We start from the raw sequence: 16,613 nt of genomic DNA, 5'->3' as shown, positions 1-16,613 counted from the left end.
TATCCTATGTATGTTGTATATAAGTAACATGTGTACCAAGTTTCATGGTAATATCTTTAGCCGCTTCAGCCACTCCCTAGGGTGCGCGTGCGCCGGCTCTCTGCGATTTAAAGGGCCAGTGCGCCACTGATTGGCGCTTCTATATTACCTCACTTCCCCTTCCCTGCATTGCTGGATCTTGTTGCCCTTGTGCCAGTGAAAGCGTTCCTTGTATGTCCCAAGCCAGTGTTCCAGACCCTCTGCCATTGCCCCTGACTACGATCCTTGCTGCCGGCCCTGACCTTCTGCTACGTCTGACCCTGCTTTTGTCTAATCCCTTGTACCGCGCCTGTCTCAGCCGTCAGTTGGGGTTGAGTTGCTATCGGGTGGAACGACCTGGGGGTTACCTGCCGCTGCAAGTCCATCCCGCTTTGCGGCGGGCTCTGGTGAAAACCCAGTAACCCCTTAGACTCCGTTCCCCTGGTACGGCCCACGTCATCACCCCACTGACACAGAGGATCCCCCACCAGTATCCTCACAGTATCCGGATCCTGACAGTAGGTCCGGCTATGGATCCCGCTGAGGTCCCGCTGCCAGTTGTCGCTGACCTTACCACGGTGGTCGCCCAGCAATCTCAACAGATAGCGCAACAAGGTCAACAGCTGACACAACTGACTGTCATGCTACAACAACTCCTGCCACAGCTTCACCAACCATCTCCTCCGCCAGTTCCTGCACCTCCTCCGCAGTGAGTGGCCGCTCCCAGCCTCCGCTTGTCCCTGCCGGACAAATTTGATGGGGACTCCAAACTATGCCGTGGTTTCCTGTCTCAATGTTCCCTACACTTGGAGATGATGTCGGGCCAATTTCCCACAGAACGGTCTAAGGTGGCTTTCCTGTCTGGAAAGGCCTTGTCATGGGCCACACCGCTCTGGGACCGCAATGATCCTGTCACTGCCACTGTCCAGTCCTTCTTCGCTGAGGTTCGTAGTGTCTTCGAGGAACCAGCCCGGGCCTCTTCTGCCGAGACTGCTTTGTTGAACCTTGTCCAAGGAAGTTCTTCTGTGGGCGAATACGCCATCCAATTTCGTACTCTCGCTTCTGAATTATCTTGGAACAATGAGGCCCTCTGCGTGACCTTCAAGAAAGGCCTATCCAGCAACATCAAGGATGTACTGGCCGCATGAGAAATTCCTGCTAATCTGCACGAACTTATCCATTTGGCCACCGCACTCTCGTAGTTGTCTCCAGCTGTCCTCAGCCCTCTGATCACTGGATTCATCACAAATAGCTCACTTTTGATGGGAGTTAATGTAATACTACTAAACTCAATCCAGACTGATCAAAACAACTACATACTACGTAGTGACATGACTCAGGTGGAGGTGACCATCCCATATGGTGCCCCAGGTGGCTATCTACAGAGTGATGTTATAAATAACACCTACATGACCACATACAGTGTTCACCTCATCCTTCAGCACCAGTGGATAAGTGTCCATAAGGATGATTTTACAACACATACAGCCTACAAGACAATCGTTGCCCCAGTGATAAAACAGATTCCTGTCTTTCTGGACCACACCGTTAAAACAAACTTTTACTTCAACGTGTCTCTGGGGAACTTCATTCCGCTTCCAGGTCTTCCTTCTGCGCCACAGTTGGCGAAGCTATTTTTTATGCATATTTTTCGCCTTCACGGGCTACCCACGCATATCGTCTCGGATAGGAGCGTCCAATTCGTATCAAAATTTTGGAGAGCTCTCTGTAATCAATTAAAAATTTAATTAAACTTCTCGTCCTCCTATCATCCCCAATCCAATGGGCAGGTAGAAATAGTTAACCAGATCCTTGGTGACTATTTGCGACATTTTGTTTCCTCCCGCCAAGACGATTGGGTCGACCTTCTACCCTGGGCAGAATTCTCGTACAATTTCAAAAACTCTGAATCCTCCTCCAAGTCCCCATTCTTTGTGGTGTACGGCCGTCACCCTCTGCCCCCCCTCCCCATTCCCACTTCTTCTGGATTGCCTGCCGTTGATGAAGTTACCCAACATCCTCAACAAGGAGCTCATTTGCCGTTTTTTGGGTTCCAAAAAGAGGGGGAGACCCAAGGGGGGGGGGTACTGTTACGCCGTGCGCTCCGGGTCCCCGCTCCTCCCCGGAGCGCTCACGGCGTTCACTTTCTCGCAGCGCCCCGGTCAGACCCCCTGACCGGGAGCGCTGCATTAATGTCACCGGCGGGGATGCAACCCGTGTAGCGGGACGCGCTCGCTCGCTGCTCGCATCCCAATCTCCTTACCCGTCCTCTTCCCCGACGGCTATGTACCGGCGCGCGCGGCCCCGCTCCCTAGGGCGCTCCACTGATTGGCGCCTGGCCCAATTAGTGCTCACACCTGTGCCATCTCTATATTACCTCACTTCCCCTTCCCTGCATTGCCAGATCTTGTTGCCCTTGTGCCAGTGAAAGCATCCCTTGTTTGTCCCAAGCTAGTGTTCCAGACCCTCTGCCGTTGCCCCTGACTACGATCCTTGCTGCCTGCCCTGACCTTCTGCTACGTCCGACCTTGCTCTTGTCTAATCCCTTGTACCGCGCCTGTCTCAGCCGTCAGTTGGGGTTGAGTCGCTATCGGGTGGAACGACCTGGGAGTTACCTGCCGCTGCAAGTCCATCCCGCTTTGCGGCGGGCTCTGGTGAAAACCAGTAACCCCTTAGAATCCGTTCCCCTGGTACGGCCCACGTCATCACCCCACTGACACAGAGGATCCACCACCAGTATCCTCACAGTATCCGGATCCTGACACACACACACACTGGCCCTAATTTACTATTGTAAACCCGACATGTTTTGTTGGGTTGTGCGCCAAAAATTCTGTCTGTGCCAGAATGTGCACCATAATGTGCACCAAAATTTTGAAAAAAAAATGACTAACTGTCCATTTTACTGAAAAAAAACAGGAAAAAGGGGCGTGACCATTGGGGAAAGAGGGCGTGCCCGCCAAAAAGGGACATGTCCCCGACATTTTCACGAAAACCCAACATATTTGCTAAGGTTTCCACAGAAAATTTATTGAATTTGAGCTGAGGAAAACCAGACAGATCAGAGCATAAGAAAAGCAAAATGTAGGGAAACCTTAGTAAATACTGTGGGAAAAAATTGTTGGGATTTAAAACCAGCGAAAGAAACCTACACTACATTCTTAGTAAATCAGGGCCATTGAGTTTTATATATATAGATAATCAAAATCCATCCAACTTCAGATTCAACAAAATATTTTTAACTGGTTAACGACCAAGGATGTGTATACATGTCCTTGTGCCATTAACTATGTATGGTGCAGGCTCCCCACTCAAGCCCGTGCCATACCTGCTGACTCCCAGCTGATTCCTGCAGCTGGGGGCCGCCATTAATAGCCAGCATGTGGCGATCGCCATGGCTGGCTATTAACCCTTTAGATCACCGCTGTCAAATCTGACAGCAACATCTAAAGGGACATGACCATGCTCCCTGATGGTCCAGTGGGGTCCAGCATGATTGTGGGGTGGCGATCCACTTCTGAGGTAGCCGGAGGGCTTACTTCACTTTCTTCCTGGTCCCAGCTCCCAGATTGATAAAGCCTGGCTGGATCAGGCTTTATCAATCGAGCGCAGAGCAAACAGATCAATGTAGTTCTATGAAACTACATTGATCTATATGAGGAATCTAATGATTCCTCCTAAAAGTCCCCTAAGAGGACTATTAAAGGGGTATTCCAGGAAAAAACATTTTTTTATATATCAACTGGCTCCAGAAAATCTTAATCCTTTCAGTACTTATGAGCTTCTGAAGTTAAGGTTGTTCTTTTCTGTCTAAATCCTCTCTGATGACACCTGTCTCGGGAAACACCAAGTTTAGAAGCAAATCCCCATTGCAAACCTCTTCTAAACTGTGCGTTTCCCGAGACAGGTGTCATCAGAGAGGATTTAGACAAAAAAGAACAACCTTAACTTCAGAAGCTTTAGCCGTTCCATATTAAAAGTTTAAATCACCCCCTTTTCCAAAATTCCAAATAAAAAATATATAAACATAATAAAAATAAACATATGTGGTATTGCCGTGTGCTTAAATGTCCAAACTATAAAAATATAATGTTAGTTAAACCGCACTGTGAATGGCGTACACATAAAAAAATACCAAAATCCAAAATTGCATATTTTTGGTCACTTTGTATACCTAAAAATATGTCTAAAAACCGATCAAAAGTCCCTTTTTGTGCATAAAGTTCTAATTGTTTAACAGATGTAAAACAAAATCAAACCTATATCTCAATTGGGTATCATTTTAATCGTATGGACCTACAGAATAAAGGTAAGGTGTCATTTTTACCAAGAATGAGAAGCCACCAAAAGTTACCAAATGCCTTTTTTTTTTTCAATTTAGCCCCACAAATATTTTTTTTCTGGTTTTGCTGTAGATTTTGGGGTAACATTATTGAAGTCATTGCCATGTAAAATTGGTGGTGCAAGAAACAAGCCCTCATATGGGTCTGTAGGTGGAAAATTTAAAGCCTTATGATTTTTAGAAGGTGAGGAGGAAAAAAAGAAAGTTCAAAAATGAAAAAAACCTGTGGTCCTTAAGGGGTTAAGAAATTATAAACCAATGTAATCTGATGTAAAATAGTATGAACACACATGAAATCTACAGTATAAAAAATGTGTATGCGATGTTCTATTTTTCTACGGGGAGCTGCTAGAGAGGACCAGGTGGAGTTCTGCCATTTCCATGCTTTCAGGAAAAAAGGAATTATAGGTAATGAATAGTATAAATTAAACTTACCTCAAAGTGCAGTAGTGGCAGCATTTCTTTGCCTGGAGTTTCCTTGCCCTGGCCAGTGGTCTGGGGGAATTTGCACTCAGGAAACCGCAATCCAAAAATTGAGAAATCACATGAGAAATCTGTGTATCGGGAAATACCCAATACTTTCCAGCTTGTTTCGGTAGTACTGTAGCTACCTTCGTCAGGGTGCACTGCAGGTTTTCTCTGGACACTATTTATAGTTCTGTTAGGTCCATGTAAAGTTGCAGAGAGATAGACTTTCCTCATATGGGCAGCACCATTTTGGGTGTGAGTTTCTGCACATACTGTGATTGGCAGAACACTGGTCTCCCTTTGGATATACCACTGGGGGGGGGGGGGCACCATATTGGCTGAGCCTTTTTTCTGTACTTTGCTTTTTTTAAGCCCTTGAGCCCTCCATTTTGCCCATGTGTGATTTAAAATGAATGATTTTTATTAAGTAAATTATTGAAAACATACAATAATGGACTTAATATAAAACAATGTTAGATACATATGTTGGTGAATCTCATTATTTGGGGGTTCACCTACCGGTGACTTGCTAAAATAAAATGTACTTAGTATAATACAATATGTGAACAAAATGTATGATTAACCATTTTTATTTTAAGGGGTCCCACTAGTACTGAACATAATTATTTTATAATGTATTCTACAAAATAATAAATAACATTTAGAAAATAAATATGTATTTGTCTTCTAAATGTAGTGTTATATATATACTCAACATAATTATTTCACAATGTATTCTAAACAATAACATTAAAAATGATGTACCGGTATTTATCTACTAAATGTAGTCATATATAGGCTTTATTCAAAAGCAAACAGTTCAATTCACTGTTTAACCCCATTGGGTACCATGGTGTCTAGAGTGAAGTTCCATTTTGCTTCATATCTGGACACAAATTCGACTTAGTCCCCTATTTTCCAACTTTGTTCTACGTGTATTCTATCTCTAATCATGGATCACTTTATATTTGGATTATATTTTTCTTTTAAAGTCTTTGAGTGTGGGTGACCCTAAAGCCATTCCTTATATTGAGCCGATGTTCCTGCAATGAATGTTCAAGGCTTGTTTTGTCAGCCCTATATATTTTATATATACATTAATATTTTTGCAGAGACATATTAAGATATAGATAACTCTAGTTGGATAGTAGGAGATGTGGTGTTTTATTAGACATTAGACATTTCCTTTGATCTGGTAACACTAGTGATGTATTGTCATTTATTAGATTTATTGTAGGACGGATTCTACATTTTTTTTTTAAATCAAATCTTTTTATTACATTTTAATATTTTCTTACAGAAAAGACATAAACCCCATTTCCTGCCCTGACCCCCTCCCCCCCAACAGAATAGTCCTAACTTTGCTTAAAGCAATGTTGAGAAACCATATATAAGATGATACAAAATCTCATTACAATAAGGCAGGGCAAATGTAGCCACATATTTAGACGGATTCTACATTTACCACAAGATATGAAACGTACTGTTTCTTTTATAAGCCTTTAGCAGTTTGAGCTATTTTAGCCCAAGGGATTTCGCTTTACGGTATATAAATATAGGGTTGGGCAATAATAACTCTAACCAGCTTTCCGAAGGATTAGTCAATATTATTTTTTTCTCCAATTTTTCTTAATATATAACTTTAACTGTTGGAGTCAGGGATAACAGGTACATTCACAAGTTCCTCTTCTTTATTTTTATTCTTTTTAGGGTTTATCTTCTTGTCCTTATTCATTAGAAGATCCTCTCTTTCCGTTACTTGTCCCTGTTTTTATTGTCCCTTTTTCTTATGATATTTGTTTGCAATAAATTGTTGCTCAATTCTGGCTGCTCAAGTAAAACAATGTTGTAGTATCTGGCTCTAATAGGTCAAATAAATACACAATACATTCCTTTTAAAGAGGTAATCCAGGAATCAAAAAACAGGCATATTCTCTTTCAAATACAGCGCCCTCCTTGTCTCCAGGTTGGGTGTGGTATTACAACTTGGCTCCATTCACTTCAATGGAACTGAGCTGCAGAACTACAACCAAACTTGAGACAAACAGCAAGAGGTCTTTGAATTTTGTTTGTTTGTTGATTCCTGGAATACCCTTAATGTGTCTTTCCGTTTCTCTGATCTAATAAGAGACTGACATTTCATTTCTTATGGCAATGATTATAATTTTCCTCTAGTCTCTTCCCATTCAAACCGTCAGTGCTCTTATAATAAACTGTCACAAGCACTCTATTGTCTGCTGAGGATACCATATGCCATTTTCTGGGGAGCAATTGTTTCTATTTATTCTGCTCATAAAAGAACAGTTATGTTATTCCAATTGTTTATGTTTATTAAGTTGTAGAAGGTGTACAAAAGTTTAACACAAAGAAATACGTTCGAATTGTAAAAGGTCAGTGTGGAGCTAAATAGTCTTGGCTTCCCATCTTCCTCACTTCTGTACGCCTGTTTTGTGTGACTCCTGTCTCCTCAACCTCATGACAAATAACTGTTAGGACTCCTAGACCTTCCTAGATTATCAGTAATGACACACAATGATCTTCCCTGATAAAACAGATTGATCATAGATGGCCTCTGCTTTAATCCAACTTTTTTTTGTACAATTAATATAATTTTGTAGTCTTTGGTGGCTCGATTCCCGAGACATAGGGGCTTTACTATTTAGTAGACTATCTAAACTTTTTTCCCTGACAAGTCAGATGTGTGGGGACTTTATTTAGAAAAAAAAATGAGGTTAATGTTAGGCTCAGGGTGTGAATATAGGCCTAAGGGGAAGTGAATTAGGCTCACAGGGTATAAATATGAGGCTGTGAAGGCATGAATCAGCTGACATTTACCGTACCCCTCACAATTCTAAAGAAAATAAAAAAAAGTTTGTCCTTATCTGACTGTTTAGGAAAAAGTACCTGTATTTAAAGGGGTACTCCGCTTTCCAAATGATAGGGGATAACATGTGTTACGCCGAGCGCTCCGGGTCCCTGCTCCTCCCCGGAGCGCTCGCGGCGTTCTCCTCTCTGCAGCGCCCTGGTCAGACAAGCTGACCGGGAGCGCTGCACTGACATTCATGACGGGGATGCGATTCGCATAGCGGGACATGCCCGCTGGCAAATCGCATCCCAAGCCACTACCTGTCCCGGTCCCCGGCTGTCACGTTCTGGCGCGCGCGGCTCCATTCTCTAGGGCGCGCGTGCCAGCTCTCTAAGATTTAAAGGGCCAGTGCACCAATGATTGGTGCCTGGCCCAATCAGCCTATTAGCCTCCACCTGCTCCCTGCTCATATAACCTCACTTCCTCTTCACTGCTTTGCCGGATATTGTTGCCTTGTGCCAGAGAAAGCGTTTAGTGTATGTCCCAAGCCTGTGTTCCAGACCTTCTGCTGTTGCCCCTGACTACGACCCTTGCTGCCTGCCCTGACCTTCTGCTATGTCCGACCTTGCTCTTGCCTTGTCCTTTTGTACCGCGCCTGTCTCAGCAGTCAGAGAGGTTGAGCCGTTACCGGTGGATACGACCTGTTTGCTACCGCCGCAGCAAGACCATCCCGCTTTGCGGCGGGCTCTGGTGAATACCAGTAACAACTTAGAACCGATCCACCGGTACGGTCCACGCCAATCCCTCTCTGACACAGAGGATCCACCTCCAGCCAGCCGAATCCTAACAACATGTCTGAACCCGGGAGTCAAAGTTGATCGTGGTGTCTAAAATGTTAAAACCACAGTGTCCCGACCAGCTGAGAGGATGGCGGGAGGGCCCTTACCTGCCTCCTTGCTGTCCGATTGAGGATCTGATGCTTCAGCCAGCCATGGCAGGCTGGAGCAGCAGAGCACCGATAACACTGATCAGTGCTATGCTATGGCCTAGCATTGAACAGTGTATGCAGCCTAAAGATTGCATGTAACAGTCCCCTATGGGGAGTATGAAATTGTGTAAAAAAAAAGTATAAAAAAAAGATAATAAAAGTGGTTTCACCCCATCCCTAATAAAAGTTTGAATCACCTCCCCCCCTTTTCACATAAAAAAAATTTAAACAAAAATAAACATAAACATATGTGGTATTGCTGGGTGCGTGAATGTCCAAACTTTGAAAATGTAATTTTACTTTAACCACACGGTCAATGGCGTATATGTAAAAAGATACCAAAGTCCAGAATTGCGTATTTTTGATCACTTTGTATACCTTAAAACATGTATAAAAAGTGATCAAAAAGTCCCATCAAAACAAAAATTGTACCAGTAGAAAAACTACAGACCACAGCGCAAAAAATGAGCCCTCACACATCCCCATATACTGAAAAATAAAAAAGTTATAGGGGTCAGAAGATTAAATTTTTAAACATGCTAATTTTTGTACAAAAAGTTATAATTATTTAAAACAAATAAAACAAAATCAAACCTTTAAAAGTTGGGTATCATTTTAATCATATCTATGTACAGAATAAAGATAAAGTGTCATTTTTACTGAAAAGTGCACTGTGAAGAATTGAAAGCCCCCAAAAGGGCAGGATTTAAAAAAAAAAAAAACATTTGCCTCATAAATACATTTTTTTTTTGTTTTGCCATAGATTTTGTGATAAAATAATTGATGTCATTACAAAGCAAAAGTGATGTTGCAAACAACAAAAACTCATATGGGTCTGCAGGTGGAAAAATTGTAAGCGTTATGGTTTTTAGAAGGGGAAGAGGAAAAAACGAATTGCAAAAATTGGTCCGGTCCTCAAGGGGTTAAGGTGGTGGTGGTGGTGGTGGGGAGGTCATGTAACAAAATAAAAAGAGCATTAGAATCATAAAACCCAAAGTTACACAGTTATGGTAAAAAAACACAGAGGCAGTAGTTGTTACTGCAATTGGACCTAGGAGAAAAGGGGGCCTTCCAAAGACATCACTAGCACTGGGAATTTGGGGTACATGTTCTGAATTCCTCTGGGAAGGTGCCCATTTAATTGGTATTTGCATCCTCATTATATGGATCCAGTTACAATTTGGTGAAGAAGAGAGTCACCTGCCCCCTGACCCAACTTTCTCTTGCAGGCTGTTTCAGTACAGCAACCTGCAAAAGGTCAGGATATGCTGATGTCAGCATCCCAGCATAACTGGCACAATGATTTCACTGCATTGCACTGCCTGCAGGAAGAGATGCATACTGTTTGGGGTAGGAATGGGAGTAGATGAGTTTCAAGTTTTTTTTTTTACACAAAGAGGGAACCAATAATGGGAAAAAGGGCATACCTAATTACCGTAGGTCAGTAGTACAAAAGAAGACTTCATCTATGTCGGGGTACAAAAGGGAAACATTGCTCCATGGGGCCAGAAAATGAGGAAAAAAAAGAGATGCATTTATGTTTAGGAAGCACCTATGGGGGACATTACTGTATGGGGACACTATTTCTGTCAATGGCACTAGGAGAAGCACTATTACAGTTTAAGGGGCACTTTATTTGTGTGGGTTGCATAGGGAAAAAAGGGGGTACTAGTAATGTGTGAGGCATTAAAAGGTGCACTATTGCTGTGTGGGCACTAAAGAGGGTTGCTGTTACTGTTTTAGGGGCATTAATAAAGTGCATAACACAAAAGCGGCATTATTCCTGCTTAGAGGGTACTGTTACTGTGTGGGGCACAAAAGGGAGATACAAATACTGTGTGAGACATCATGGAGGCATGTTACTGTTTGGGGCACTACGGGTAGGAAATGTGTATACAGTTGAGGAAAGGGCGAGGGTGTTCTGGAAAATTTTGCAATTTCTACAGGATTGAAAGAATTCTGGCAAAGCCATGACTGAAAGAATTCTGGGCCAGAGGTAGCCAAAAATAGAAAGGGAACGGCTCCAATCAGAGAATACATCAAATGTGAGTTACTGAACGTAACTGTGTTGAAATCACGTATCTGATCTGAAGAGCACCTGTGTAGAACTGTTATCTATCACTATAAGGTCACTGTATGGTGGTAATAATGATCTTGGTCTAGTGGTTTGGTAATATTTCTGAGTCACTATGTAGTGATAATGGTAATGGAAGGGGGATATTATATGTCGTAAGGATTTCTCCCTGGGCATAGCTCTAGGATCGTCCTTGACACCGCCACAGGACACGTTTTCACTTCAATCAGCAGACGAACAACAGTACTTTATGCAAGTCCGGCCCCTCGCCAGCTTTATTAGATAGATTGCAGGATAAATAAAAACATAACCCAGGAACAAACAAAATCCTAGGCCGTTTAGTCACTAAGTAAACAATCCAGCGTGCCCTGACTATCAACTGGTAGGCTTTTCCCAGCCAGTTAAACTTATGCCTCCTGCAACCTTCAACTCACTGTCTTGCTGTGTGTACCGGCCACACTTGGGGCCACTCACAGCTCAGGCTGTGTGTTCTTCACCAGGACCCCTGCCTCCCCCCTACAACTATTCTGTATGACTCTCTTTTAAACACACTTTCCCCTTTCTACTACCTCATTAATTAGGCAACAGGTGGAGGTTTCTCCAGGGTTAGCTAGGGAAATACACCCTTCCCTTGCCACAGTGTCACATATCCCCCCCCCCTCTGCTCAGACCACCGGGAAGGAGCACTTGTATTCAAACGGCAGAGTACAACTGCCTTTCCTTTTCCTTGAACAACTTCGTCCAACAGGTTTTGAGGCACTTGGCTTACTTCTTCAGCAGATTTTATGTGCACCACTTCAATGGCACACCCTTCTTTCATTCGCACTTTCATCAGCCACCAAGCACAAGGCTTTTAGTCACCTTTGACAAATTCCTTATAAAAGGCTCTATTCATGTCACACCTTTCCAATGCCAGGTTCTTCACTTTGATCTGTGCAGGGCTCTGGAAACTAGGTGCGGACAAAGCAGATGCTTCAGGCCTTTGTCTTGTTCTGTCACCGGTACAGCCATCACCCGAACTTTGCTGGTGGCCATCCAAGCCTGTATCACCCATTTGCAGGACTTCTGCAGTTATCTCTGCTTTCGCTTCTGCCTCAGAACTTCTCTGCCTCATTTTCACCATCCAATGTCCATATCTCTGCAGCTTCAGAGGACCTACATAGGGTTTCACCTCAGTCTCAGCTTCAAAGGACTTCTCATATGGCTTCCTCTCATGGTCTTCAGACTCAGTCTCCAGTAGCTTTAAATGTTTCTGCTGCTCACTCTTGAGCTTAGCAGAGTTCACCTTCTCACTTTCCAGCAATTCTGTCAAGTTTTTGACAGTATCCTCCAGGGAACAGAAGTTGTTCTCTCATTTGCTCATTGTCTTCATACCAGCTGCGCAATCTTGGACACTTTCTGCTCAAATTTTTAGCTGAGCCTCTTGTTCAGAGAGCTTCATTCTCAGTCAATCCAAGGTAGCTGCGTGAGAGTTAAGGTGCGTTTAATTCTGCGCCTCAAGGCTCTGCACCTTATGAGCCTTTACTATTTTCTCCTTCTCCAGCTCTTCCATGGTTACCAACCTAGTCTTGTGATCACTTTGTAGAGGTAGATGCCTCACACAGGACATTCACTTCTTCATCCTTGAATGAGACCTTCTTGGCCAGACGCTCCAATTCTCTCTCCTTGCAGGTCACAAGATCCTGGGAGTGGGACAGTTCATCCTGCAGAGCTGCAAACTCATTTTTCTGCAGCTGAAGCTTTGCTTCCTGCAACAACATCTGGTCCAGTGGTTCGAACTTCCTGGTCATGATCCATCTCTGGTCCAGACATCACATCTCCTTCACTCGGGACTCTGTTTATGACAGTAAGTGCAGCACCCAGCTCCACATGTACTCTCTTCAGTACTTCTGCATTATCCACAGACATCTCTATGGCTTCTTTTCCGGTTACCTCTTCCAGATGACCACACAATTTCAACCCTCCTTTGGGCTCATCTTTATTCACAAGGTTCAGCATAGCTTCCTCTTTCTCAGTCTCAGTCACTTCTTCCAGGTGACAGTGCAACGCTAGCCCCACCTCGGGCTCATCTTCAGCTGGCGGATGGAACCCATGTTCCTGTACCTGATCCATTTCTGGTTTTACTGAAGAATCTGTTTCAGTCAGAGGCACACTTGTCACTTGAGTCTCTGGATCCTGTTGGACTTGACTCACGGTCTGTTCTTCAGCTCTCCCAACAGTCTGGCAGACCCCTATCTGACATATATCTAGTGACTGCTGACACTCCTCATCCTCAGCCTCTGCTGAGTAACTCTCAACTAGTGTGTGGTGCAAGTCAAGTGTTTTGGACCTATCAGGTGTACTCACTCTAGTTACCTGACAGTCTTCCCATAATTGCTGAAAAAATGGAAAATCCATCCCCAGTGCTACATCATACTCCAAGGAGGACTCTATTTTTACAACCCTAAATAACTGCTTGTATAGACACTATGACAGGGTCCGGCTTCACCAGACTTACTATACCTCTAGGCTCTAGCAAAGCAGTCATCTTTTTACCACCTACTACCAGCTCACACAGGTTTTTCTTTTGTCCCGTCAGAGTTGGTAGCAGTACACATTACTTCAGAACACATAGGCATGAATTTTTGACAAAAAACATTATCACACTGCATAGGTTCAAAATTTACATGACAGTTCACACAGCTAAGTAGTGACACACCACTCATCATTTGCTCAGGAACCTTTGTGTGCGGTTTCTCTGGCACACTCTCCTCATTCCACAACTGCCAAAAATAAGGGAAGTTTCTGCCTAGTATAATCTCCACATTAAGCTCTGCACACAACTCCAGCTTATGGCTTACTGCCCCATAACATGTTTCAAAGTCAATTAGAACAGACCAGATTCTTATCAAATCTTCACAAATGGTATTATGTCTCCTTTTGGAAAGCTCTGGAATTGTCCTTGACACCGCCACAGAACAAATAAAAACATAACACAGGAACAAACAAAATCCTAGACCATCTAGTCACTATCTAAACAATCCAGCGTGCCCTGCTTATCAACTGGTGGGCTTTTCTCAGCCAGTTAAACTTATGCCTCCTGCAACCTTCTACTCTCTGTTCACACACAGCGTTTGCAACGTCTTGCTGTGTGTCTCGTCCACACTTGGGGCCACTCACAGCTCGGGCTGAGTGTACCTCACCAGGACCCCTACCTCCCCCTACAGCCACCTTGCTGTCTTCTGGGGAGAGCACCAACTATTCTGTCTAGCTATTCTACCCTAGTCCAGAAAAGAGTAATGTTAACACTATAGCATACAAAAACACTTTACACAATTGTATGCTAGCAACTTTGTTACAACAGTTTGGGGAAGGTGTTTTCCTGTTTCAGCAGGGCCTTGCCACTGTACACACTGTGGGGGAGATTTATCAAAACCTGTGCAGAGGAAAAGTTGCCCAGTAGCCCATAGCAGCCAATCAGATCACTTCTTTCATTTCTGAAAAGGTCACTGAAAAATAAAAGAAGCGATGGTTGCAATGGGAAACTGGGCAACGTTTCCTCAGCACAGATTTTGATAAATCTCCCCATGTGAGTTCCTTAACAAAACCTGTGCAGAGGAAAAGTTGACCAGTTGGCCATAGCAATCAATCAGATTGCTTCTTTCATTTTTTAAACGGTCTCTGAAAGATAAAAGAAGCAATTTGATTTTACTCTACACACATGTTTTGATAAATCTACCCCAGGATGTCCAATAAGCTCATATACAGTAGGTGAGATGGTCCACAAGTGTACTATCATTTTTATATTTACATTTGTAAGTTTGTTACAAACTTTTTAAGTTTTAAACATTATTTGGGATGGACAAAGATATTAGCAGTCTTCTAATGGAAAACATTAGACTTTTTAAAGTAACTCCCATTTTTGTATAACACATAAACAATGCCAGGGACATATTTAAAAAACCCACACTTCTTCATTGTACTGGCATTAAAGATTACAGTGGTTCCTGGCAATGTTATGGTTTGTCACAATGTATTTTACAATTTAACTTTGAGTTTGTTTTACTGCAAGCAATCCAAGGAGGAACATCTTGCATCAATACTCACAGAAGATATTAACATTGTCTGTTGTGCACATGTTGTTGATTTATTGTGGATCTTAAACCTATTGATACTGACAAGGTCGCTGTATAATGTTACCCTACTGTTAGTTTTTTTCCCATATATTTCAAAATAGGACACAGATATATCTGTTCTGTTATGATTTATAGATGTAATTTGTTTCTTTTTCCTTGTAACCACGTAGCAGTCAACAAGGATACATCCAGAAATATATCAACTGGAGTGGAAATGTGTGACAGCTTATGTAACAACACACAATAAAAAGTGCGCTCTGGACATGATTTACCTTAAGGAGAAGACAGGGTTTTGTATATGACTTTATGGATAGTTTTTTAAGACATTTTAAATATAGTATTTTTAATACTTCATCAATACTGTATAAAATTGTGAAATCATAGATTAACAAATAATTTTGAACATATTTACATTATAAGAAATTGTAGATGTTAAAACAAAGTTAATACAGCGTTACTTATGGGAAAAGTTCTATCAGTTTCTCTGCTGTTCAGGAGCAATGCATGTGAAATGAATAAGTGTATCTGGTTTCTCTCCTAGTTGTGACTGGGGCTGGAGATGGTATCGGTAAAGCATATTCAATTGAGGTAAGAGGAGTTTTTTTTCTTTTCCTAATTCACAAATCAGACTCTTTATTTCCAAACAAGTGTTGAATTTATTTGGGCCAAGGCAGAGGTTTAGCTTTCTATGCCGTTTTATATTAAGTGTATTGTCAGAACATTTGGAAAGAAGAAAAAAACATTTTCATAAACAAAATTAGTAGACATTACAATGATGTGCTAAACAAATATCTATATTTTATATATACATTTATATACATGATTTAAAAGAAAGTGCACAACACCTTCTTCCATTGCTTTATGGTCTGATGCTTTATGATGTTTTTGGTGGTGGTCAGGGAACATAGACAACCTGCGCAATGTATGCCTACCCAGCCCCATATGCAGTAAGCTGCAATGCACTGTATATTCTGACAAGTTTCTGTTATAGCCAGCATTACATTTTTCAGGATTTTGTGCACTAGCTTTTTTTGAAGGAGCTGACAAGATGGGCTAGCCCTTAGTCCTCATGTGCATCAGTAAGCCTTAGGCATTCCTAACTCTCACTGGCTTATTGGTTGTCTCTCCTTGGACCACCTATGGTTGATACTAACCACTGCATCTCAGGAACACTACACAAGACCTGCCATTTTGAAGATTGTCTGATCCAGTTATATAGCGATCATAATTTTGCCAATGTCAAAGTTGCTCTGATCCCTTTATTCAGCACCTCAATTTCTGACTACTCACTTGCTTATTATTGTATCCTACCCCTTGACAGTTGCCACAAGAGATTATATTGTTATGGCTGATTGGATTGTTTTTTGTTTTTGCTTTACTATTACATTCTTTTTTACACATCAAATTCATAAAAAAAAGGTTCTACATAATAGAGCCTTAAGTGTCTTTCTAATAGGCAATATTTTGTAGGTTCTATAATATCAATTATCTCAATGAACCTACAACTGCTTCTTTTATAGTTGGCAAATCGTGGCATGAATGTTGTGATGATCAGCCGAACCCTTGAGAAAATGCAGAAGGTTGCTTTGGAAATTGGTAATTTTTAAAAAAATCATTAACACATTCAGTTCCATAATAATTGAGTAGAGTTCAATTAGATAAAAAAAGACATGTTATTTTGTGGGCTTGGGTGCAAATGGTCAACTTTGCCCCCATCCCATATACACACAGTTATAACAACCACATCTCATCCTGTATACAGTGTAATACTTCAATCCATCCATACCATGTCCCTCCTCAGC

The 16,613-nt window shown here is 42.3% G+C and overlaps 1 protein-coding gene across 1 annotated transcript in view; it reads left to right on the top strand.

Moving 5' to 3' along the window:
• Positions 1–16,613, top strand: part of HSD17B3 (hydroxysteroid 17-beta dehydrogenase 3) — a 105,779-nt gene that overhangs the window by 20,473 nt on the left and 68,693 nt on the right. Inside the window, exons 2-3 of the mRNA XM_056524932.1 lie at positions 15,353–15,399; positions 16,332–16,407. Coding sequence (XP_056380907.1) covers positions 15,353–15,399; positions 16,332–16,407 — 123 coding nt within the window. The remainder of the gene's footprint in view (positions 1–15,352; positions 15,400–16,331; positions 16,408–16,613) is intronic.

This window comes from Hyla sarda, chromosome 1, assembly GCF_029499605.1.
Source record: "Hyla sarda isolate aHylSar1 chromosome 1, aHylSar1.hap1, whole genome shotgun sequence".
In the NCBI taxonomy this organism is placed as follows: Eukaryota; Metazoa; Chordata; class Amphibia; order Anura; family Hylidae; genus Hyla; species Hyla sarda.
This window is presented reverse-complemented; position numbering and strand designations above follow the sequence as displayed.